Here is a 26210-nt window from a genome sequence, read left to right as displayed (position 1 = left end):
ATGGCTGAGCGGGTGCTGGTCATCGGCAGCGGGGGCAGGGAGCACGCCCTGGCCTGGAAGCTGGCACAGTCCCCCCATGTCAAACACGTGTTCGTGGCTCCGGGAAACGCAGGCACGGCTGGCAACGGGAAAATCTCCAATTCAGGTAAAAAGAGGGGAGAAAAATCCCAGTCCAAGCAATCAGCACTGCAGCAACTGGGACAAACCAACTGGGCAGGTATGGTGAATGCAGGGCAGCCCCGATGAGGGGGAGGAAATGGTGCATCAGACTCCTTCTTATCAGAAGGCGAATTAATTACTTTATTATACTCTATTTCATCTAAACTGAATCTGCCCAAGCACCCAACTCACTCAGCTGCACAGAATCTCGTGGCTGCTGACAGTCACAACTCACACACCTGGATTCAATTGGCCAATGAATCAAAGCAATCAAAACACTCACACCAGAATCCAACTACCAATTCCCTTCAGGTAAACAATCTCCCACAATGCATTCCACTTTGGCACAACACAGGTGCAGCCAATGAGATAAGAATTATCAAAACCATTCTTTTCTCTGCTTCTCTCAGGTTCAGAGAATGTGAATTCCACAGGCAGGTGACAGTTGCTCTTTTACAAATGATTGAAGGCACAGATTTCTGCTTTGTTTCTGAATTTCAGAGCTGCATCCTGAAACAGCCTGCTCTGTTTGTTTTAGTCTTACTGCTTAAGATAGTGAGGCTTATATAAGACTGCATTTCTGCACCTCATCTCTTCTACTTTTGTACTTGAATTCTGTGACCAACCTAGTGAAACTTAACCCAGAAGTAGAGGGGTCAAAGTTCTTAATTCTGAATAGAAACATCTCTGTGCCTGCCCAGGCTGCCCAGCAAAATTTAGCTGCATCATCCAATGCTTTGAGTAAATCTTGACCCAGCTGTTGAAACTGAGTTTCTTTCCCAACCTTAAGTTTTATTTTTCAAAGTTGTTATTGTTGTGATAAGCTTTTTAAAATATATCTTGATTACACATGGCAAATAAAGGAGATTTAATCACTTAGCAAATGTGTATTAAAAACAGCAGTGCAAAAAGAAGTTGTTCCCAGCTCCTTTTGGACGCTGCTATTATTAAATTGATATTCCACTTTGTACTTAGTGGGCTGCTTCATGATTTTAATCACACTTTCAGGAGGATGGAAAAAAGACATTCTCATCTCCTGTCTCTTATTTAGGCCTTACACTCACCAGCTAATTATTTTTCCTTTTCAGCTGTATTAGTGAGCAATCACACTATTGTCACCCAGTTCTGCAAAGATCACAACATTGGGCTTGTGGTAGTCGGCCCAGAAGCTCTTCTGGCAGCTGGTGAGTTACTAAAATAATTAAATAAACCTAAGTTGACAGAAAAAAATATATAAATGGTACAATAATATTATAATAATATAGTATAACACAATACAGTATAATTAACACAATATAACACAGTACAACACAATGTAATGTAATACAACACAATATAATATAATTAATATAATGTAATTAAAAAATCAGCACCTTGAAATCTGCTTTTAAATGGGGGAGGTAACTGTGGGAGTGCTCAGTACAGAGCTAAAGAGCCTTAAAACCACAGGCTGAGAAGGGCCAGTGGGCATTCAGAAGCTCACTTGGAGGGTGAATTAATTACCTGAGACAAAGGGAGGTGTAACAAAGGGATGGTGGATGGGATCTCCATTTGTCACAGGGCTCCAAAGAGCCCCCTTGGTGCTTGTGCTGTTTGTGTGGCTCAGGCATCGTGGACGACCTGAGGGCAGCAGGAGTTCGGTGCTTCGGGCCCTGGGCCAGGGCAGCCCAGCTGGCCTCCCACAGCAGCTCCAGCAAAGCCTTCCTGGAGCGCCACGGGCTCCCCACGGCACGCTGGAGAGCCTTCAGCACCGCCCAGGAGGCCTGCAGGTTCATCACCAGGTACAGCCCCACCGGGGCTCCTCTGCCACTGCCTGGGCCTGGGGCTGTCACTTGGGGCTTGGGGAACCCTCAGCTCCTGCTGGATTAATCAGCTCTGTAATTAGAGACAGCTGATGAAGGTGTGGGTGTGGAGCTGCTGGAGCCAGGCTGGGAGAGCTGGGGGTGCTCACCTGGAGAGGAGAAGCTCCAGGGAGAGCTCAGAGCCCCTGGCAGGGCCTGAAGGGGCTCCAGGAGAGCTGCAGAGGGACTGGGGACAAGGGATGGAGGGACAGGAGCCAGGGAATGGCTGCCAGTGCCAGAGGGCAGGGCTGGGTGGGATCTGGGCAATGAGGAATTGTTCCCTGGCAGGGTGGGCAGGGGCTGGGATGGAATTCCCAGAGCAGCTGGGGCTGCCCCTGGATCCCTGGCAGTGCCTAAGGCCAGGCTGGACACTGGGGCTGGAGCAGCCTGGCACAGGGGAAGGTGTCCCTGCAATGGCAGGGTGGCACTGGATGATCTTTAAGGTCCTTCCAACCCAGACCCTTCTGTGATTTTGTGAGCTGCAGCAGGTTGATTTTTCTGTTCTGAATTCCCAGCTCTTCTTTTCCATCTGCTCCTTCAGGATGCTGAATAAGCCATCTATAAGACACAAAGTTGTAATAAAAAAAAAATATTTCAACTAATCTTTCAGTTAGTTAAGGGCTGAGAATCATTTCTACCCAGACAGATGCCAGGAAAATGCTCTCTGAGGATGATTTGGAAGGTTCTGGTCAAATATCCATAACTAAAGGAGAACAGTCCCATTTCTTTGCTTGTGGATTCTGTTCCCAGACTCCTTGTCCTTGCTGGCAAGTGCTCAATGTGGAATAAACCTGTGGACCCTGTGGGGTTTTTTTAGTAAAAACCTTTCTATTAAAAGTTGGGAGTGAAACCAACCTTTTCAGTGGTTTTGCTCTGGAAGAACACCCAGTTTATGTTGCTGCCACACGGAGCCAAGGCCAACACCTCTGTCAGCAAGTGCAGGGCTCCAAAGGGAAAACTGTCCCAGGTGTGCACAGGGAGATGGGGAGAAGGGGTGGGAGCCTGGGTGGTATCAACTGGGCTGAGGTTTAACCCAACAGAAATCACAGTGTGGGAAGGAGAGTGAGGTGTTCTTTCAGGAAACAGGAAATTCAGCCCTTCAAAAAACCTTTTATTTGCTGTTCACAAGCCAGAAGGTGACTGGGTGAAATTAAAATCCATCCATTGCCAGGGTGATGCTTTGTTCCTTTTTAACTTCTGGATTTACCTTGTGTTTCAAAGTGGGGAAATTCTGGAGGTACAGTGGGAGTGTGGGGAGCATCCAGGAGCAGAGTGGAGATCTCCCTGGATGCAGCAGGGATGTCTGACCCCCTCTCTGCTTCCCTTAAAGCACAGACTTCCCTGCAAGGGTGGTGCGGGCGCAGGGACCAGCGGCCAGGAAGGAGGTGACCATTGCAGCCAGCAAGGAGGAGGCCTGCAGAGCTGTCCAGGAGATCATGCAGGTGGAGAAATCCTTAATTAATCCCTGTCAGTCCAAATCTTGGTGCTCTGTACTCTGGGAGTTTGTAGTTCCTGCTACAGGGGACAAGTATTTTTGGGAGAAATTGTTCATTCGGCTCAAAGGTTTCCCTGGGTCTCCTCAGATTCCTCCTGTGTCCCCCAGCCAGGGCTGGAAGCTTTTGTGACTGAACTTCTGTTCCATCCCAGGTCCCACTTCTCTGCCCCTCCAAATTGTAATTTTTCCTTGTCTCCCAGGCCTGATAGGGAATATTTCAGTGTTGCCTCCTTATGTCCAAATGGAATTCCGTTGGCTTTCCCCACTGGCATTCAAGCAAGCTGGCACTTCTCATACACATTGGGTCTTTCTGTTAAAAGAAAATGAAGAGAGGATTTAGGCAGTGGATTCATATCTGCTCACTGGGGATTTCTTTTGCTTTGTTCTGTCTTTTACAGGACAGAATGTTTGGAGAGATGGTTGTTATTGAAGAACTGCTTCAAGGGGAAGAACTTTCTGTAGGTATTGATGGTGTGATGTTGTGCTTTCACTCTTTGGCATTATTGCTGTGCTTCTGTATAAAAACCCAAGTTTATTCTTTCAAGTGTCAATTTTTGTTTTGTTTTATTTGCACTTTTAGAAATCTATATCTATTGCAGATATATAACATGCAATCTAAGCCCTGTGCCATGCTAACCAATGAATGTTGTCATTAGATTTTTCTTCTGCATTAACAATGATGTTGCATTTATAGTGATTATTTTAGGGGGAAATTTTTTTTGCCCTAAAGTGACCCAAACTACATTTTTATGGACTTTACCTTGGTAATTCATGTTACATCTGTAACTTTGTGTTAATATTTAGTGCCTCCTTTAGGCTATTCACATGCCAGAGGACAGGCATGGTCCACATGACTCAAAATCTGATTCATCAAAAGGGAATTGCAATGAGAGCCACCATTTCTCTTGCTAATTTAAACATGAGAAGGAAACAATTAATCCTTCAGGTCAATGGGCTTGTAGCAGAATAAGTGGATCCTATTTGATCTAAATAGATTCTGAGAAATTCTTCACTCAGAGGGTGGGCAGGCCCTGGCACAGGGTGCCCAGAGCAGCTGTGGCTGCCCCTGGATCCCTGGCAGTGCCCAAGGCCAGGCTGGACACTGGGGCTGGAGCAGCCTGGCACAGTGGAAGCTGTCCCTGCCATGGCACTGAGTGAGATTTAATATCCTTTGCATTCTGGTCTTCTGCAATTTCTCCATTTCCCAGCAGAGCTGCGCCCAGCAGCGCTGTCCCGCTGTGTCCATTGTCACCTCTGTCCCTGTCTCTCCCTGCAGTGCTCCTGCTTCACCGACGGTGTCACCGTGGCCTCCATGCCCCCGGCTCAGCCCCACAAGCGGCTGCTGGACGGGGAGCGGGGTCCCACCACGGCGGGGATGGGCGCCTATTGCCCCGTGCCCCAGGTACAGCTGCTGCCCAGTGACATAAGTAAGGGCAGGAGATCTTTCTCCTTTTCAATGCCTTTATTAAAGAGATTCAGCTCAGGTGGGGAGAAATCGACGGGTCGCGCCCACGCCGCCGCTGTCCCCGAGAGTGGCACGGAGGAGGAGGGTCATTGTCACCTCTGTCCCTGTCTCTCCCTGCAGTGCTCCTGCTTCACCGACGGTGTCACCGTGGCCTCCATGCCCCCGGCTCAGCCCCACAAGCGGCTGCTGGACGGGGAGCGGGGTCCCACCACGGCGGGGATGGGCGCCTATTGCCCCGTGCCCCAGGTACAGCTGCTGCCCAGCTCTGCCCTGCACAGCCCCTGCTGCTCCAGGGCTCTCACCCAGCAGTCATCCTTTGGGCTTTCGTTCTCTGGAGCAGCCTCTCTTTTACCTCTCCTGTTATTCCTAAGCTTTGTGTTTCTCTGCTCCCATCAGCATCAGGAATCCCTGTAGAATTCCCTGTGTGCCTGGGACCTTGGTGCGCTGAACATTAAGCTGGGGGTCCTTGTTGGTCCTAAAGCACTGCTCCCCCACGCTTTCAGTGGGTGTTTCTCCAGGGACAGGAGCACTCTGACTGTGTTCAGCCCAGGTTCCAGTCCCAGCCCTCCCTGAGAAGCACCCAAACCCCCTCGGCAGGCAGAGCACCCCAAGGGAAGGAGCAGGGCTTGGGGGGACAGCAGCAAACACCCCAGGCACCTCCTCAGCCCAGTCCTTCCAGCAAGGCCAGCAGGTGCCACCACTGCCCCGTGCCTTTCGTTTGGTTCTCAGGTTCCAGAAGCTCTTCTAGAGCAAATCAGGGGTGCAATCCTCCAGCACCTTGTGGACAGCTTGAGACAAGAAGGAGCAGCCTATGTAGGTGAGTGAGCACCTGAAAACCAAGGTGAGCCCCTCTCCAGGTCACTTCCATGGTCAGAGGCTGCTTCTGAGTTCCAGATGGCATTTGTTTCAAAAAATAACCCAGCAGCAGCTCATTTTTCATGCAGTGTTAAGCCTCACTCATTTGGTTCACAGCTCTTTGTCTGGGAGATAAGCTTGGCCTTGTTTCCTTAAAACACCATGATTTTATTAAATATTTTTAAACAAAACAGATTTATTTGCAGTTCAGGGCAGAACATATACTTCAGTCCTGCAGCACTGCTCACTCCTACATACAACAATGGCCATTTTCTCCAAATCTTTATCCAGAGGCTGTTTTGGAAAAGGCAGGTGGTGCCCACAGGTGCCACTTAATGCCAAGGGCTGCTGTTGGCACTGAGGAGATCTCAGTCCTCTAAAGAGTTGGGCTCCCACCCACATCTTCAAATCCTGCTTTTTGGGGCCTTTTTTACAATGCCTGAGTAAGAGTGGAGTGGGAGTTGAGTAAGAATGGAGTTGGGTGCACGATGCCAGAGAACCTTTGCTTTGTGGGGTTAAAAATGTTGGTGCCCTGCTCCTCAGGTGGCTGCTTGTCACTTTTATGGACATTTGGGAATTATTATGGCTTGCAGGGTTCTTGCTCCTAAGGCCTTCTGGTTTGCAGAATGCTCCATAATGCTCTGTTTCTTTTAAAGGCATTCTTGAGAGAAAGAAATAAATAGATTAATGATTAATTTCATTTGCTTGGCTTTGTGTCCAGGTGTGCTGCAAACAGGTTTGATGCTGACCAAGGAGGGGGTGAAGATTTTAAACTTTAAATGCCAGTTTGGGGATCCCCAGTGTCAGGTGAGTGGAACACACTGGAAAATTAGAGATGCTCCATTCTTTTACCTCTTACTGTTGTAGTTTATTTCTAGGGAAAGATCTGGATGTGAACATCTTAGGCAATCTCTGAGGTAACATTTTGGCTCATCAGCTCCTGTGAATTATTAGTTAAAAAAAATCTGTTCCTCGGATTTTGTTTTTCTGGATAGAAGCAGAATGGGAGAGGCCTAAATTCTTGTTCTTTTAAAATAAGCTCACACCTTACATTTCTAAATTTATGACTGGTGCCAGAAGATGCTGCAAATTAAATTAAAACCCAGAGTTTCCAACTCTACTGGCTTGGCACATACAGATTGTGTTCCATCAATTGAATTTTCCCTGAGGTGAATTTCAACAAACCAGCAAAATAAAAATCAACTTCCATCACTCTGAAAACTTTTTTACAGGTAATTCTCCCTCTGCTTAAAAATGATTTTTATGAAGTGATTCAAGCAACAATTGATGGCAAACTGTGCAGCTGCATGCCAGCCTGGCTGGAGAACAGAACTGCTGTGTGTGTGGTCATGGCCAGCCCAGGGTACCCAGGAGACTCTGACAAAGGCATGGAGGTCACAGGTAACTTGGGACCTTCTTAATTATTTAATTGCTTCCTCACAGGGCTCCAGGCTCTGGGCAAGGTGGGCTTTGGGATATTCTGAATTCGTGTAGGTATTCAATATTAGCTTAGATATTAGAGACAGGTATTCAGTATTCATATAGATATTATAATATGTATTTTATAGACATATATTAGATATAGATGTTCAATATTCATTTGGATATTAGATATAGATATTCAATATTCATATAGATATTAGATACAAGTATTCAATATTTATAAGGATATTTGACATATATATTCAATATCCATATAGATATTCAATATTCATATAGATATTTGATAAAGATGTTCAGTATTTGCATAGGTATCCAATATCTATATATATATTACATAGATACTCAATATTCATATGGATATTTGATATTGCTATTCAACCTTCATACAGATATTAGAAATAGATATTCAATATCCATATAGATATTCAACAGAGATATTCAGGATGTATACAGGTATTCAATATTCACTTAGATATCAATATCCATTTGGATAATAGATATAGATATTCAGGATTCATGTAGGCATTCAATATTCATTTGGATATCAATATCCATTTGGATAATAGATATAGATATTCAAGTTTCATACATGTATTCAATATCCATTTGGATATTGGATATAGATATTCAGGATTCATGTAGGTATTCAATATTCCTTTATGTATCAATACTATTTGGATATTGGATATAGATATTCAGGATTCATGCAGGTATTCAATATCCATTTAGATATCAATACTATTTGGATACAGGACATAGATATCCAGGACTCATGCAGGTATTCAATATCCATTTAGATATCAATACTATTTGGATACAGGTCATAGATATTCAGGATTCATGCAGGTATCCATATCCATGTCCTCTGTTCCAGTACTCCAGGTTCAGGATCTGGTGAGGATGTTTGCAGTGTTTAAAACCAGGAACTGTTGCAGAATCATTTCCTGCCTGCTCAGCTGCTGCCCTGCCAGTCCCACCCTCTGCTGGTGTCAGCCCAGCACCTCAGCTCCTGGCTGGGCTCCCCAGTTTTGGCAGAAATTTTTGGCATTTTCTCTCTGGGGAAAAGAGAGATTCTCCATTTCTCCATTCCCCAGAGACAAGGTTGTGCTCTGCTGCCTTGCCCCTGGCAGGGTTTCTGACTCCCTGCTTGTTAATCCCAAAAAACACAGTCAAACCAATGGAATTAATATTTTTTTATTATTTTTTATTATTTTTAATTATTTTTGATTTTTTTTTTAATTTTTTATTCTTTTATTTTGTATTTTACATATATATTATTTTATAATAATTCTCTTATTCCTTTTGTTCTAATAATGTCATTATTATTTATGTAATTATTATGTTATTATTCCGTTATTATCTTCCACTTCAGAGTTTCATGGGGTTTCTTAGTTTTTATTTTCTTTTTCACACTGAATCACATCTTTTTGGATGATGCTTCCAGGATGGGATTGTTGGGGTGTCCTGTGCAGGGCCAGGGGTGGGAATGGCTGATCCCTGGGTGTCCTTCCAGCTCAGGATATTCTGTGATTCTCTGATTTTAATGGCTTGACAAAGTTTCTATTCTGAAGCATTCCTTAAAAGAGGATGCAAAGGGGCTGGAATGCAGCAGGGCCAGGGGGAGGAATCCCTTGAGCCCGTAGCAAGGAGAAAACCGTGCTTGGTTCTCATTTCCCCAGGTGATGGCAGCAGTTCCTCCTGTTCCTTTATCTTCCCTCAAAACAGGAATCTGAAAAACTCCAAACCTCCTTTTGCCTCCCAGTGTCAGAGCAGCCCCCTGTGAGTGTTGGTGGAGCACCAGGTCCAGGTGTAGCAGGGAGCTGCGTGGAGTGGGCAGGATGGAATGGTGGGAGAGCAGAGGTAACATCAGCACTGATGGTGTTTCAGGATCTGGTGAGGATGTTTGCAGTGTTTAAAACCAGGAACTGTTGCAGAATCATTTCCTGCCTGCTCAGCTGCTGCCCTGCCAGTCCCACCCTCTGCTGGTGTCAGCCCAGCACCTCAGCTCCTGGCTGGGCTCCCCAGTTTTGGCAGAAATTTTTGGCATTTTCTCTCTGGGGAAAAGAGAGATTCTCCATTTCTCCATTCCCCAGAGACAAGGTTGTGCTCTGCTGCCTTGCCCCTGGCAGGGTTTCTGACTCCCTGCTTGTTAATCCCAAAAAACACAGTCAAACCAATGGAATTAATATTTTTTTATTATTTTTTATTATTTTTAATTATTTTTGATTTTTTTTTTAATTTTTTATTCTTTTATTTTGTATTTTACATATATATTATTTTATAATAATTCTCTTATTCCTTTTGTTCTAATAATGTCATTATTATTTATGTAATTATTATGTTATTATTCCGTTATTATCTTCCACTTCAGAGTTTCATGGGGTTTCTTAGTTTTTATTTTCTTTTTCACACTGAATCACATCTTTTTGGATGATGCTTCCAGGATGGGATTGTTGGGGTGTCCTGTGCAGGGCCAGGGGTGGGAATGGCTGATCCCTGGGTGTCCTTCCAGCTCAGGATATTCTGTGATTCTCTGATTTTAATGGCTTGACAAAGTTTCTATTCTGAAGCATTCCTTAAAAGAGGATGCAAAGGGGCTGGAATGCAGCAGGGCCAGGGGGAGGAATCCCTTGAGCCCGTAGCAAGGAGAAAACCGTGCTTGGTTCTCATTTCCCCAGGTGATGGCAGCAGTTCCTCCTGTTCCTTTATCTTCCCTCAAAACAGGAATCTGAAAAACCCCAAACCTCGCACAGTTTTGCCTCCCAGTGTCAGAGCAGCCCCCTGTGAGTGTTGGTGGAGCACCAGGTCCAGGTGTAGCAGGGAACTGCGTGGAGTGGGCAGGATGGAATGGTGGGAGAGCAGAGGTAACATCAGCACTGATGGTGTGATGGCAGGGAGAGGGCAGAATCCAGGCAGGAAAGGGCTGTGGGTTGAGATTTCCTGCAGGAAAACCCTGCACAAATTATCCACAGCTCCCAGAGAGAGAGCACAGCTTTCCTTGCACAGGGCAGGGATGTGTCCTGTGGGGGCTCCTGGATCCCACATTTCTGCTCCTGTGGGATTTCTTTCTTTACTTTTGGGGTGCACCAGAAGTGGACACGTAGGAGAGAGCCCAGAGGAGGCTCCAGAATGAGCAGAGGGATGGAGCAGCTCTGCTGGCAGGAAAGGCTGGCACAGCTGGGATTGTTCAGCTGCACAGGAGAAGCTTTGGGCTGAGCTCAGGGTGGCCTTGCAGGGCCTGAAGGAGCCCCAGGAAACCTGGAGAGAGACAATTTCCAGGGGATGCAGGGACAGCACACAGGGAATGGCTTCCAACTGAAAAATTACAGGTTTAGATCAGATATTAGGAACAATTTCCTCCCTGGCAGGGTGGGCAGGGGCTGGGATGGAATTCCCAGAGCAGCTGGGGCTGCCCCTGGATCCCTGGCAGTGCCCAAGGCCAGGCTGGACACTGGGGCTGGAGCAGCCTGGCACAGGGGAAGGTGTCCCTGCCATGGCAGGGGTGTCACTGGCGTGGGCTTTGAGGTCCCTTCCCACCCAAACCAGTCTGGAATTCCATGATCAGAAGGGGATTCCTGGAGCCAGTGCAGTGGGATCCCTTTCACTGATGATGCTGTTTCTCAGAAAAAAAGCAAAGGTGAAAATTTCTGTTGTTCTCCCTTGACTGAATAAAGGACTTCAATCTTCAGTGTTTTGCCCAAGGAAGGTAATGGATCTGGGGAAAGGTCTGGAAAACACACCCTGGGAGGAGCAGCTGAGGGAGCTGGGAAGGGGCTCAGCCTGGAGAAAAGGAGGCTCAGGGGGGACCTCACTGCTCTGCACAGCTCCTGCCAGGAGGGGCAGGGAAAGGAGGAGAGGAAATGGCCTCAAATGGCACCAGGGGAGGCTCACGTTGGAGACTGGGAAAGAAAATTTCCCTGGCAGAGTGGTCAGGCCTTGGGCTGAGCTGCCCAGGGAGGTTTGGAGTCACTGGGATTGTCCCAGAGGAGTCTGGATGTGGCCTTGGGGACAGGCTTTGGGGTGATGCTGAGGGGACACCTGAGGTGCAACTGGATGATCCTGAAGGGCTCTTCCCACCTTAATTCTGAGATTGTCTCCAGAGAATGCAATTCACAAACCTCAGAGAATCCCCAGATTTGTCTTTGCAGGCCTTGTGCAGGCCAAGGAGCTGGGGCTGCAGGTGTTCCACGGGGGCACAGCGCTGAAGGACGGCAGGGTGGTGACCAGCGGTGGCAGAGTCCTGTCCGTCACTGCTGTCCGGCAGGACCTGATGGAAGCCCTGGGAGAAGCCAACAGGGGTGTGGCCACCATCCACTTCCAGGGGGCCACCTTCAGGAGGGACATCGGGCACCGGGGCCTGCGGCTGCTGCGGCAGCCCCTGTACGTGAGCACAGCCCGGATGTTCCTCCCTGCCCTCACATCTGGGCCACCTCTGCTGGCCCTGCAGAAAGGTCACTGCTGCTGCCAGCTCGTCCTTCCCTCCCCACAGGGCCCTGATGTACAAGGACAGGCACGTGGGAGCTGGAGCCAGGGAGGCTTTGAGCTGTCTGCCACAAACATCAGCTGTGAGAGGCACCAGGGCAGGTAGGACTGGGAAGAATCTGAGAATTCCCTCAGTATATTGGGTTTTTTCTCCCTGGGGGTTGGGCAGTGCACTCAGGGCATTGAAATTGAGCTTGGGAAACTGGGCTGGGATCAGCACAAAGAAAGAATATCAATTTCTTTCTTGTCACTCTTGTGATTAATTAACAAATGCCTGCCTTGCCATGGAGGGATTGTGCTTCTTAGAGGTGCAGAATGGAGAGGAACACATTGGAAATAAATAAATAAATAAAATAATAGTAATAGAAACCCTGGAGCAAAGGAGGCTCAGGGGGCCCTTGTGGCTCTGCACAAGTCCCTGCCAGGAGGGGACAGCCGGGGGGGTCGGGCTCTGCTCCAGGGAACAGGGACAGGAGCAGAGGGAACGGCCTCAGGCTGGGCCAGGGCAGGCTCAGCTGGGCCAGCAGCAGGAATTTGCCCATGGAAAGGGTGCTCAGGCCTTGGCAGGGGCTGCCCAGGGAGCTTTGCAGTGCCCATCCCTGCAGGTGTCCCCTGGGGGTGGCACTGAGTGCTCTGGGCCGGGGACAAGGTGCCCATGGGGCACAGCTGGCCCTGCCTGGGCTGGCAGGGCTGTGCCAGCCCCGGGGATTTTGGGATAATTTGCAGTTTTTTCTTGGTGAGAGTTTTGGGTGGTTTTATTTCCCATAAATCCAGCCCATGCTGTGTTTGTACCCAGCAGGAGGGCGCTCAGAAGGAGGAGGCTTTGCTGCTTTCTTTGACCTGAAGGCATCTGGTTATGATGATCCCATCCTGGTGTGCCAGACCAAGGGCCTTGGACCCAAACTGCAGGTAATTCACTGGCAGCTCCACTGCAGCACAGCTGATGGCACCTGCTGTTGATTTTTATGATTTTTTGTATTTTTTTATTATTTATTTCTAAAATCTTCTTTATCTCTGGGAATAGAAGTCTTCTTTTCCCTTTGAAGCTATAGGGTCTTATCATTCTTCTCTCTTTCTCTGTTTAAACTTCTTATAGATTACAGCTACTCTACTACCTGTTAATTCTGGTATGGAGGCTTTTGTTTGATATCAATTTGAATACTTTAATCTCTCCATACTTTCATGTAGGGAAAAAGAGTTTTTTTCTACAGTTTTGCAAGAGGATTTCAGCCTTAAGATTAAGGCAATTCCTCATCCCCCCTGTGTGAGATTTGACTTTTTTCTTTACTGACTTCGATGTCTTTATGTTGTTTCTTTTCATGTTTGTATTTCTTGTATCTTGGACTTAGATGTTTATTAGTTTTTATTTATGTTACAATATTACAAGTTGTGAGTTTTAGAGTACTTTACTAACAAGGTAAAAAGTTGAGCTTTATCTCCCTTTCCATAAGTTGCTGTCTAATTAAGAAATTACACTTAAATTGTTTTTACTTTTAAGTTATTAACTGACTGCTCGTGACTTGTAATGTGGACTTCTTTTTTCTAATTACACAATGCTACTTAAACCTGTGAAAAAGAAGGTAAAGCTGAACTAGCTTCTGCTTTAAAACTTTTATCTTGTTTTTTATATATTACTATATTATAAAACTTTAAACTCTTACAAGTTTTTTACCATGTGATATTACACAATTCTATTTAAACTACACACCCATAATTTAAGTTTTATCATTCAATTTTGGAACTTTTCTCCACTGTTTCAAGTCAAATGCGGTGTTCTCTTGAGGGTCAGTGTTTGTTAGCACAGAAAATCTGAAATTCTCAGTAGCCAGGGCTCCCACAACCTGCCAGGGCTGTTCCAGTCCCACCAGCTGCACCCTCCTGAGCTCCACAAACACTCCTGAGTCCACCACAGTGGGCACCTGCACTTTGGAAATTGTGATTTGTGCAAGGCCTGGGCATCCTTAATTGAGGATGTGGATATTTTGTGGTGAAATGATAACAATCCAAAATTTAGCTGGAAACTTGAGGCAGTGAACCCCCGAATTTCTGCTCTAAATTGGAGGGTCTGTTAGAGGATTTGAGGTCCATTTGAGGAGGATCTGTGTGGAGGAGCACAGAATTGAGAACTGGCAGGCTCAGCCTAATAAATTGTGTGTGGAGAGGGAGAACAGGCCAGGACACTGAGGAAAGGAAGGATGGAAGAAATAAACATTAAAGAAGCCAAGAAATAGAGGATTTTAATTAGCCAAGAACACAAAGGACAAGCTGAGTTAGGAATATATTAATGTAGAGAATTGGGATAAATTGAACCAGGGATATATTTATGTATTGAATCAGGATAAGCTGACCTGGGGGTTTATTTTTCTGTTAAATCAGAAGGTTTTCAGCCATCAGGAGAGGGGAGATCTGAAGCTCCTGTCACTGCCAAGCACAGCGATGTCCCTTGTTTCAAATGGTTTGTGCCTTTAATGGCAGGACAACAAACAGCAGGAGACTGAGCAGAATCATCCTGAAGGTCTTTGGCAGTCTCACATCCTCAGGCACCTCTGAGCATGAAAAAGTGATTGCTGCAGGCTCCTGTGGGCCTTTGTTCCAGTGCTTGGCACAGGGACATCCCCAGCTGTGCTCCCAAGGCTCTCCCTTGGCCAAGCAAAGGTTGGCAGCTGCCTGCCAGGATTGCTCCTGGAGCAGTGGCAGGGAGGTGCTGTCATGCACCAAGGGCCATGGGGTGCCTGTTTCCACAGCACTCCTCAACCCAGCAGCCAGGGAAATCAGTCAGGAATCCAAGCCCAGGCTTTGTTTGGCTGCTGCTCCATCACCAGTGGGAATCCAGTGGTGTTTATTCCATGTTTTCTCCTCACCCATCCCTCTGTCCTGGGATTTTCTGATCAGGTGGAACTGTGTCAGTGAATGGAACCTCCTTGAAAGGTTATCCACTGATGATCTTAAAGGCTTTTTGCACTCTGAATACTTCTTTGCATTTATAATTCTGTGATCCCTGTGTAGCCTTTGTCCATGGCAGCCCTGTGAGTTGAGCAGGAGGCTCCAGGGTACCCTGAGAGCTGGAAATGTCAGAACCTCATGGGAGCCACAACACCTGAGCCAGGTTTCATTACATGTGAAATGCAGACACGGCGAGGAGTTCTTCTAGAACCAAACAGCAACTTCCCTGAGGGAATTGTGCTTTACCAAAAACCTTCCTGCAGGGCCTGAAGGGGCTCCAGGAGAGCTGCAGAGGGACTGGGGACAAGGCCTGCAGGGACAGGAGCCAGGGAATGGCTGCCAGTGCCAGAGGGCAGGGCTAGATGGGATCTGGGCAATGAGGAATTGTTCCCTGGCAGGGTGGGCAGGGGCTGGGATGGAATTCCCAGAGCAGCTGGGGCTGCCCCTGGATCCCTGGCAGTGCCCAAGGCCAGGCTGGACACTGGGGCTGGAGCAGCCTGGCACAGGGGAAGGTGTCCCTGCCAGGGCAGGGAATGGGACTTGGATGAGCTTTAAGGTCTCTTTCAACCCAAATAATTCCATGATTCTATGATAATATTCCAGAAAGTAAACAAAAAAAAAAATCTCAAACTGACAATTTCTAGGTAGCTGTGGCTGTAATTCAACCCAAATAATTCCATGATTCTATGATAATATTCCAGAAAGCAAACAAACAAACAAAAAATCTCGAAATGACAATTTTTAGGTAGCTAGGACTGAAATTCAAATTAATATTATTAAAAAAAAAAAAGAGTTTTCTTTTTCTGTCTTTGGCTGTAATTCAAATTAATATTAAAAAAAAAAAAAGCAAAATGGAGATTTCATTTTTCTGTCTGCAAGAAAATGAGCTGTTTTCTCTTGATTTTAACCAGGTAATGCACCGGGTTCTGTCTTCCACGTATGTCCTGTAGTGCTTCCTTTCAGAGAAAAGAAGGTTTCTGCTGATTTCACTGATGGAAAATTGAGTTTGGCCTGTTTCTCCTTCCCACCATGTTTTGCAGGTTGCCCAGGTCTGTAAAAGACACGACACCATCGGGCAGGACCTGGTGGCCATGTGTGTCAATGACATCCTGGCCCAGGGGGCTGAGCCCCTCTTCTTCCTCAGCCATCTGGCCTGTGGCAAACTCGATGCTGAAGTGATGGAAACCATCAAAGAAGGAATAGCTGAGGCTTGCAGGAGTGCAGGGTGTGCTTTCCTGGGTATGGACCTTCCTCTCCTCTGAGGTGTGAAGGGTCTGAGGTTGAATTTGTCACCAGAGAAATGGACTTGGGAGGCGGAGGTGGAATGTGGCCCTGGAATTGTTGGTTTCTGTTTGGTGGAAAAAACAGAGAATTTGTGCTTCGGTTCTTCCTGCTCTGTAAAATGGGTCAGCACAGGAAGATGGGGTTTAGTGTTTGTGCACTTGGGTCCTTGCTCTTCCTTCTTTATCCCTGAACAAAGGAGAACAGAACTGGAAGCCTCACAATGTTAAATGTTAATGTTTCCATGCCCTTTCCATACTCAGGGAGGTGCCACGTGAGTACCAGAATTAATAATAACAAAACCACTTCTTCTTTCCTGAAGCTTTGTTTTGATGGAGTCTTGAGGTGAAGTAACAAATCCAGAAGGATTTTAAAAATACATCTGAATCTTCTTCGGCTGTGTGTCCCTGGATGCGCTGCTGACTTTAGGAGATGCCATAAATTTAAAATGGTGTTACAATAATGGCTTTGAGCTGAGGGAGGGCAAGGTTAGGTGGGATATTGGGCAGGAATTGTTCCCTGGCAGGTGGGCAGGGGCTGGGATGGAATTCCCAGAGCAGCTGGGGCTGCCCCTGGATCCCTGGCAGTGCCCAAGGCCAGGCTGGACACTGGGGCTGGAGCAGCCTGGCACAGGGGAAGGTGTCCCTGCCATGGCAGGGGTGGGATGGGATGGGATTTAAGGTCCCTCCCAACCCAAACCAGTCTGGGAATTCTGTGACTCTAAAACGACCACAAGCAGGAGGTGCTGACCGCCGTCTCCCCTTGCAGGTGAGGAGGTGACAGAAGCGGCAGCCCCGTGTCCCCCGGGGCACTGTGACCTGGCGGGGTTCGCGGTGGGCGCGGTGGAGCGGGGCCAGCGGCTGCCGGGGCTGCAGAGAGCCGAGGAGGGGGACGCGCTCCTGGGGCTGGGCTCCCCCGGCATCCACGGCCGCGGCTTCGGCGTCGTGCGGAGGATCCTCCTGACAGCCTCGCTGCGCTGCTCCTCGCCAGCCCCGGGCAGCTGCGGGGACACCACGCTGGGTGGGCTCTCCTTCTTCCCCGGCCCTCTGCTCCCGTCGGGCTGGGTTTGTCAGACTTTGGGCTCGGGCTGCTGCCCGCTGCTCTGCAAGAGTGGGCAGCACTTCTGCCTCCTTCCCAAGCCTTCTGCAAGGACTAGGAGAGAGCCTGTCCAGGGAAACGTTGCCGAAAACACCCCACGGCCTTTGAAACAAATCCATCGGATTCAGCCTGGAGAATGGAAGGCTCTGGGAGAGCTCAGAGCCCCTGGCAGGGCCTGAAGGGGCGCCAGGAGAGCTGCAGAGGGACTGGGGACAAGGGATGGAGGGACAGGAGCCAGGGAATGGCTGCCAGTGCCAGAGGGCAGGGCTGGATGGGATCTGGGCAATGAGGAATTGTTCCCTGGCAGGGTGGGCAGGGGCTGGGATGGAATTCCCAGAGCAGCTGGGGCTGCCCCTGGATCCCTGGCAGTGCCCAAGGCCCGGCTGGACACTGGGGCTGGAGCAGCCTGGCACAGGGGAAGGGGTCCCTGCCATGGCACTGGATGAGCTTTAAGGTCCCTCCCAATCCAAATCATTCTGTGATTTTTGATTCTAAACCTCTCCTGAGGTTTGAAACAGGGCTGAGCTGAGGCTGTTGTTTGCAGGAGATGTTTTGCTGACCCCAGGGAAGATGTTCAGCCCAGCTCTGCTGCCCGTCCTTCGCTCAGGCCACGTGAAGGGCTTTGCCCCCACGGCCGAGGGGCTCCTGGGGGGCATCTCCAGGCTCCTGCCCGAGCACGTCAGCGCCGTCCTGGGTGAGTACCTGAGGGGCTTCTGGGACAGAACTGGGACAGAACTCAGCCCCAGCAAGGCCTTGACCTTCCACCTTCAGCTGTGGAATCCTCAGAAATGTCCCTGCAGAGGGGGATGGCCTCACGTGGCTGCTTCCCAAGGGGCCGCCAAAACCACTCCTGTTCCAAGACATGAGCCCCCACTGCTTGTTGGAGAAGGGAAATTCCAGAGGAGTTTAAGGGCAGCACATGTTTAGGACAAAAGGTGTTGGAGAAGATTGTGTGTTCCTCAGGACACCTCTCCAAACAAAACATTTTGACCAAATACTGAGGTTTGGTAGGGTGATAAATTTGCATGATTTGCTTCACACACACACACATTTAATGTGCTTTTTGGTAGCTTCCCCACATCACCTGACATCTGTGAGTAAGGTAGAACTTTTTCTGATGAAGCCAAAATTGGGCAAAGAATTCAGAAGTTTGAAATATAAAGAAAACCACATTCATGTGAGTCTAAAAATACAGTGGGGATGGGGAAGGGGAAAGAAAGGTGTCTGTGTGTTGGGTTGTATTTCTCTATAATGAAATTGGAAAGGAAAGAAAGTAATTTCCAAGGCCAGGTTGGACACTGGGGTTTGGAGCACCCTGGGGCAGTGGAAGGTGTCCCTGCCATGGCAGAGGATGGATTGAGATGGGTTTTAAGGTCCCCTCAGCTGGGCCAGCAGCAGGAATTTGCCCATGGAAAGGGTGCTCAGGCCTTGGCAGGGGCTGCCCAGGGAGCTTTGCAGTGCCCATCCCTGCAGGTGTCCCCTGGGGGTGGCACTGAGTGCTCTGGGCTGGGGACAAGGTGGCCATGGGGCACAGCTGGCACTGCCTGGGCTGGGAGGGCTCTGCCAGCAGCAGGGATTTTGGGATTCTGTGACAACAAAAATTGCTCTCTACCAGCTCTTGTGACACATCACTGTCGTTGCAGACAGTAAATAATAAATAATGACAAACATTTGTGCTGCCCACACACCAATTTCGATCTTTCCCAGATGCTCTCAGCTGGAAGATCCCTGAAATCTTTGGCTGGCTCTACAAGGAGGGGAACCTCTCTGCAGAGGAGATGGCTCAGACCCTTCCCTGTGGGATCGGGGCCGTCTTGGTCGTGCAGAAGGAGCTGGCCCAGCACGTTCTCCAGGACATCCAGAGGCAGCAGGAGGCCTGGCTGATTGGGAAGGTGGTTGCCCCTTGTCACACAGGTGAGCAGATGTCCTCGTGGGACTGAAGAGACTCCCTGTTGCAAAGTCTGTGTAGTTCACACCACTTTCCTGTTGTTTCACTAGGCTGGAGGCTGCTGGACACTTCCACATCTATATTTCAGTATTAAATAAATGAGAAATGAATTCTTGTTTCAGAGTGGCAGCACCTGGATAACCTCTTCCTCTCCCTGAGGCTTCAGGGAATCCCTGTGCTGATTGTTCCGAAAATCAGGGGATATTTTACCACGCTCATGGTGATAATTCCCCTCCTGTCCAGCCCTTCCCAGCTCACACAAACCTGTGTAAAAGCTGAGGACAGGCCACAGCTTTGTACAGTCACCTGTGGTGATGGTCAGTCTGAATCCTGGTGTGGCACTGATTGACATCCAGCAGGACATGAACCAAAATCCCTCAGGAAACACAACAGTTTGGGCAGCCAAAATGTCACCTCAGCTCTGTCAGCATCAGTTTTAGTGTCCTTTTGCAACATGGGAGGTATAAAAGATGGGAATAATCCTTGAAAAGGCCATGCCTGGGCCTTTGTGAACAACTCTGTGAGCAGGTAACAGCAGAGGCCAGCACAGCTCCTGGCATCTGGGCTCTTCAAGCACTGAACCCCTCTGGAGCTCCATCTGTGCCAGCATAAATTCATTGCTGATGCAATTTCTTGTTGTTGAAACATTATTAATAAACTACACAAATCCAGATTAGAAGGAAAGGTAAAATCTAACACTTTCCCTGTGTGTTTGGAGCAGGTTCTCACATTGTAGTGGAGAATCTTGCAGAGGCCCTGCAGCTGAGCAGCCCCCAGCAGCTGCTGGATGCCAGCACTGCTGAGATCCAGCCCCAGCCCAGGAAGAGAAAGGTGAAGGTGGCTGTTCTTGTCTCTGGAGCAGGTGAGCTGTCACTTGTCCTGGCACACAGAATGTCCTCACACAGGAAAGGCTGGTTCAGGTGTGTCCACCTGGCTTTTCTTTCAGTGGAATCTCCAGACCCCTCAAAGTCCAGGGCTTCATTTTAAAAATCCAGATTAGAAGGAAAGGTAAAATCTAACACTTTCCCTGTGTGTTTGGAGCAGGTTCTCACATTGTAGTGGAGAATCTTGCAGAGGCCCTGCAGCTGAGCAGCCCCCAGCAGCTGCTGGATGCCAGCACTGCTGAGATCCAGCCCCAGCCCAGGAAGAGAAAGGTGAAGGTGGCTGTTCTTGTCTCTGGAGCAGGTGAGCTGTCACTTGTCCTGGCACACAGAATGTCCTCACACAGGAAAGGCTGGTTCAGGTGTGTCCACCTGGCTTTTTCTTCCAGTGGAATCTCCAGACCCCTCAAAGTGCAGGGCTTCATTTTAAGTCAAAGAGTTGTGTTGCACTGCTTAAAAACTGAGCTTTATCAGCGCCCCCACCCTCAGTGCTGTTTGTGGACAAGCAGATCTTTGTCTGAGCAGCAGCTGAGAGCCCCTCCCAGGGCTGTGGTGCAGCAGAGAGGGGTTTACATGGTGGGTGCTGCTACCTATAATCCCCAGTAAGCATCTCCTGTGGAAAAGATGCTTGGGGAGGCATTCAGGCAAGGCAGTCAAGTCCACTGTGAAAAACATGCTCACTGTCCTGTGAAAATGTAAGAAGTTTCATAAAGGACAACAGGAGACAAGGACCACAGAGCAAAGGTTATTACTCAGCCAAGAGCACCCCATTATCTTTGGGGATACCCCTTAAAAACCTTTTCATTACATCAGCCCTTTGCATGTTCATAGACCCTTATGCACAGGAAACTTTTCCCCAAATTACATTACATGTTTCAAGAACTGTTTAGCTTATCTTCTTCTTGGCTCCACCTTTTTAGAGGATGTGTATTCCTTGGGTGTGGTTTTAGCCCTTTTTTATCATCACTTCCAGTTTTTGGGCCCTGGCCCACTCTGCCTTCAGAGGGTGAGTGCTGAGAGTTGGCAGATCTGGGTAGGTCCTCATCCTGTGTTCATTGGGTGTTATCCCATCCCAGCAGGCATTTTAACACAAACATATCAGCTGTTTCACTAAGCTTCATTAACACCAGAAACAAAACCCATATCTTTATAACAGAGTTACTCTAACACCACACATATAAAATCCACTTGAATATTTGTGAAAAGCCAATATGATGTATCTATAACATCCACACACCACACTCACCATGGCCAGCTCAGGCAAGAAAGGCAGAAGGGCCTTTTGTAGGGTCAGTTCCAGCGAGGTTTATTTCAGCACACCAAAGGGAAACCAGGGATAAAAGACAAAGCCATGTGGGGTGCACAGGGTTAAGTATGGGGTCAATGGTCTGAGGGCACAGGGATGGCACAAGGGGCAGGACAAAGGGCATTGCCCTACAGGGAAGACCTGGCCACTAGGGATACCACAACCAGTGAAGGAACAGGGAAAGGAGGAACCATGAGAATTTGGGACATATAGGGAAGGGAACAGGAGTGGTTCATTGTTAAACAAGACTCCATGAGGAAGACCTTCCCAGGTGGGGGAAACTCTTTGGTCAGTCTCTCCAAGGCAGGGCTGTGGCTATTTCCCTGAGGGGGGAAGGGTTCAGAGGATTGCCCACGGAGGGTGCTGACGTTCCCCCCTCTCTGCTCTCTCCCCCTGGAGGCACGGCCCTGCCTGCCCTCATCGGCTCGGCCCGGGAGCCGGGCAGCTGTGCCCAGCTGGTGCTGGTCATCTCCAACAGACCCGGCGTGCAGGAGCTGCGCAGCGCCGCCCGCGCCGGGATCCCCACCAGGGTAAGCGCCAGACACCGCGGCTCGCCCTAAAAATGTTAACAGCTTTACTAAACCTTAGCAGGAATTACAGCTGAAGGACTAAATAAGGACAAACTGCAGCACTAGGAGATGTCCTTGTGGCTGCCTACCACGGGGCTGGCTCATCTTCAAGACTGATGCTTTTCCCTGGGGGTTGTATCAGCCAACCCTGGTCCCTCCCAAAGTCTGTCAGTCAGCTCTCCTTTGTGGTTTTTTTTGGTGGACACTAATTTCTTGCAACTTGATTGGAGGGTCGGGTGTTGTCATGCCCCCCCCCCAGCACCAAGCTTTTCCATGCCAACTGTCCCATGCAAGGGGTTTATGCACATGGTTTCTTTCTACCTGTCCTAGGCAACCCCGGCTGTCTGGTGGGACAAAACAGAGGGGGGAAAGGGAACTATGGGGAGAACAGAGGGCATCTAAATTACAATAACATAACTGTACATCACTAAAGCTTCTCTTCATACACACACAGTATTCATCCCTTAATTGCAAGAGCTAATCATCTCATTATCCATCTGTAACAGTAAGGACACATCCCCTTCTCCTTTCTGTTCCCAGCTGCTGAGCCCGTGGCTGGCCAGGAAGTGCTTGCTGAACACTGAGGTTTCACTTCGGTGTGAAACTTTCCCCGTGGATGGAGCACAGAGCTGGGAGTCCTCACTGGGCTCTGGGAGCTTTTCCCAGCTTGGCAGTGAGTGCTGCATCTCAGGGAAGGGATTTCAATGGATCGTTTGGGTCTGAGATTGCAGCCCACGAGCCTCAAGCTTTGGCTGAAATCAGTCAAACTTCAGGCTCTGCAAAGCACAGAAATGTGTTGTCTCCTGGGTTTATCCCCCCTTAGAATCACAGAATCCCAGACTGAGTTGGGCTGGAGGAACCTTAAATCCCACCCCTGCCATGGCAGGGACACCTTCCCCTGTGCCAGGCTGCTCCAGCCCCAGTGTCCAGCCTGGCCTTGGGCACTGTCAGGGATCCAGGGGCAGCCCCAGCTGCTCTGGGAATTCCATCCCAGCCCCTGCCCACCCTGCCAGGGAACAATTCCTCATTGCCCAGATCCCATCCAGCCCTGCCCTCTGGCACTGGCAGCCATTCCCTGGGTGCTGTCCCTGCAGCCCTTGTCCCCAGTCCCTCTCCAGCTCTCCCTGGAGCTTTCTCCTCCCCAGGATGAAAACCTGTGTCTCACACTGTGCCCAGTCCCCTACAAGTTTTCTCCTGCCTTTGGGCCACAAAGCAGCTCTTTGGGACAGGAATTTGTTCTTGCTTGTTCCATAAAAACCCCTGGTAAGGACCACCAGCATTGTCTGAGAACATTCCATTACTTGGGATGTCAAAGGCAGGAACTGTCACTTCTGACATCAAGTGGGTTTGAACAGGTATTTTCACAGCTGTGCACAGATGGAAATAAACTCTGCTAGAGGCTGTCCCTGCATGGAAAGGGTTCTGAAGCAGCTTCTTCGGCTCCTGAGTTGGATTCACGTAATATTTTTCTGACTCATGTCTAAAAAAAAAAGTGATACCAAAATTCACTCACATTTCCACAGGCAAGAGCACAAAGTTTTGTGAGCCCCTTGTTTGAAGGTCCTCAGGAGAGTCAGGAATCAGCACTCACCTGGGGGGGCTGAAAATAGGAATTGGGGTAGAAATAAAGGATCTCCTCTTTCCCTTACCCAGAGAGTCTGGCCAATTGACTCCACCGCCTCCCTGGGCAACTCATTCCAGTGCCTGACCACTCCTAAAAGGGAAAAATTGTTTCTAATCTCCAATCTGAACCTCCCCTGGTGCAATTCAGGGTCATTTCCTCCCACCCTTTCACTTGGGACACGGCAGAAAAGACCGACCCCACCTCACTGCACCCTCCTTTCAAATCATGGAGTGTCCTGGAATGAACCTGGTTTTTTTCCTCTTTGTTGCCCGGCAGCTGCTCCCAATCCCACCTTTTGTTGTGTCTCACTGCTCCAGGTGATTGATCACAAATTGTACGGGAGCCGCTCGGAATTCGACAGCACCATTGACCGAGTCCTGGAGGAATTCTCTGTGGAGTTGATCTGCCTGTCAGGGTTCATGAGAGTTTTGTCCAGCCCTTTTCTCCGAAAATGGAAAGGTAACAAATCAAATGTAAAAGAGAAACTAAAGCAGGGGTGGTTGGTCTCACCAGGATTCCACTGTCAGAGTACCTTGTCCTTTGATTAAATCCCTCAGCCCTGCTGACGCTGCTGACATTCCAGGAAGGAAACCCTGTGCTTCCCTCTGGCAGTGGGAATGTGGGGATTCTGGTGTGGGAATTCTGGATATGGGATTCTGCTTCCCTTCCCTCTGGCAGTAGGGCTGTATTGGGATTCTGCTTCCCTTCCCCTGGCAGTGGGACTGTGGGGATTCTGGTGTGGGAATTCTGGATATGGGATTCTGCTTCCATTCCCTCTGGCAGTGGGACTGTGGAGATTCTGGTGTGGAAATTCTGGATATGGGATTCTGCTTCCATTCCCCTGGCAGTGGGAATTCTGGTGTGGGAATTCTGGATATGGGATTCTGCTTCCCTTCCCTCTGGCAGTAGGGCTGTATTGGGATTCTGCTTCCGAAAATGGAAAGGTAACAAATCAAATGTAAAAAAGAAACTAAAGCAGGGGTGGTTGGTCTTACCAGGATTCCACTGTCAGAGTACCTTGTCCTTTGATTAAATCCCTCAGCCCTGCTGACGCTGCTGACATTCCAGGAAGGAAACCCTGTGCTTCCCCCTGGCAGTGGGACTGTGGGGATTCTGGTGTGGGAATTCTGGATATGGGATTCTGCTTCCCTTCCCTCTGGCAGTAGGGCTGTATTGGGATTCTGCTTCCCTTCCCTCTGGCAGTGGGACTGTGGAGATTCTGGTGTGGGAATTCTGGATATGGGATTCTGCTTCCATTCCCTCTGGCAGTGGGGCTGTGCTGGGATTCTGGCTGAGGATTGCCAGAGGAACCCCTTGTCCTGCCTCAGCAGTGAGAGAGGAGCAAACTGGGGCTGTGGGATGGCTCTGTGCCTTCCCTAGGGAAGGAGCTTGATCCCATCCTTTGCCAGGGAGCTGTGCTGGAGAGTCCTGCAGTTCCCACTCAGGGAAAAATGGGAGAAAGATGGATTTATCCATTCCCAGGAGGGATTTCTCCCTCCTGTGGTGTCCTGCACGCCCTGACACAGCTTGATGTGTGCCCCAAGTGAGTTAATGAAGGGTGAGCAGCGAGTTAGTGCCAGCTCCTGACACCTTGCTCGGGAGTCACTCACTCACTGACAGCCTGGGCAGGCTCCTTTGGGAATGTTGCTGCACCCCTGCTCCTGGAAGAGCAGAATTCCCTCAGAGCAGAGCAGGAATTCCCTCTGAGCACAGCAGTGCTGCTCAGGGTTTGGACTGATGATCTCATCTCATTTTATTTTTAAGGAAATTCAGTTCAAATAATCTTTTTTTTTTTTTTTCCTCTCACACTGATGCCCAGGGAAAATTTTGAATGCTTCTCCATCACTTTTTCCACTCATCAAGGATGGGAATGCCCAGCAAGAGCCCCTGGAAAGTGGGTTCAGAGTCACAGGCTGCACTGTGCATTTTGTCCTGGTGAGTGACCTCAAAACTGGGAAATTAGAAAAATTTGGAAGTTAGGAATTTGCTTTTTTCCTTTCCTTTCTGGGGGCAGAAACAGGCAGAGGTAAGAGGTGTGGGAAGGGGTGGGAACCTTGGGATTGGTACCAGTAAAAATCGGGAAGATTTGGGGTTGCTTGAAGCCCTGTCTTCTTCCCTTGCATTTTGGTGTGGGATTTTCCCATTTCTCCTCCTCCCCGGAGGAGAAGACATCCTTTCTTCCCGCACACCCACACCCCAGCCCCTTCCCCAGCGCTGCCCGGCCCTCCCTCGCTCTGTGCCCGCAGGAGGAGCCGGGCGCCGGCGCCGCGATCCGCCGGGAGCCGCTGCCCGCGGGGCCGGGGGACACGGAGGCAGCGCTGGGCGAGCGGCTGCAGCAGGCCGAGCTCAGGGCCTTCCCCCTGGCCCTGCAGCTCGTGGCCAGCGGGGCCGCCTGGCTGGGAGCCCACGGAAGAACGTGCTGGAGGCGGGAGAGCCGGAGGCTGAGCCCGGACGAGGAGCAGGGAGCAGGAGCGGCCTCTGCCGAGGAGCCCCCGGAACACGAGGGCCTCTGGGCCGATCCTTGAGGGCCTCTGGGCCGATCCTTGAGGGCCTCTGGGCCGATCCTTGAGGGCCTCTGGGCCGATCCTTGAGGGCCTCTGGGCCGATCCTTGAGGGACACTGGGCAGATCCTTGAGGGGATCTGGAGCAGACCCTGAGGTGCTCTGGGCTGGTCCCTGAGGGGCTCTGGGCCAGTCTCTGAGGGAGGCCTCTGGGCCGGTCCTTGAGGGGCTGTGGGCCGATCCTTGAGGGGCTGTGGGTGCGTCCTTGAGGGGCTCTGGACCGATCCCTGAGGAGCTCTGGACCGATCCCTGAGGGGCT

At 49.4% G+C, this 26210-nt stretch overlaps 1 protein-coding gene across 1 annotated transcript; it reads left to right on the top strand.

Annotated features, from left to right (window-relative positions):
• Positions 1-25915, top strand: LOC121334741 (trifunctional purine biosynthetic protein adenosine-3-like). The gene is made up of 20 exons (XM_041402152.1): positions 1-145; positions 1248-1343; positions 1766-1940; positions 3331-3442; positions 3894-3953; positions 4772-4897; positions 5690-5777; positions 6537-6622; positions 7048-7216; positions 11407-11638; positions 11748-11842; positions 12540-12649; positions 15724-15922; positions 17607-17756; positions 18770-18976; positions 19732-19872; positions 21597-21727; positions 23708-23849; positions 25210-25325; positions 25637-25915. The coding sequence occupies exons 1-20, from the start codon at positions 1-3 to the stop codon at positions 25913-25915; spliced, it is 2859 nt and encodes a 952-aa protein (XP_041258086.1).
• The last annotated feature ends 295 nt before the right edge of the window (positions 25916-26210 follow it).

The sequence above is a fragment of the Onychostruthus taczanowskii genome, unplaced genomic scaffold (genome assembly GCF_017590055.1).
Source record: "Onychostruthus taczanowskii isolate IOZ18803 unplaced genomic scaffold, ASM1759005v1 scaffold194, whole genome shotgun sequence".
In the NCBI taxonomy this organism is placed as follows: domain Eukaryota; kingdom Metazoa; phylum Chordata; class Aves; order Passeriformes; family Passeridae; genus Onychostruthus; species Onychostruthus taczanowskii.
This window is presented reverse-complemented; position numbering and strand designations above follow the sequence as displayed.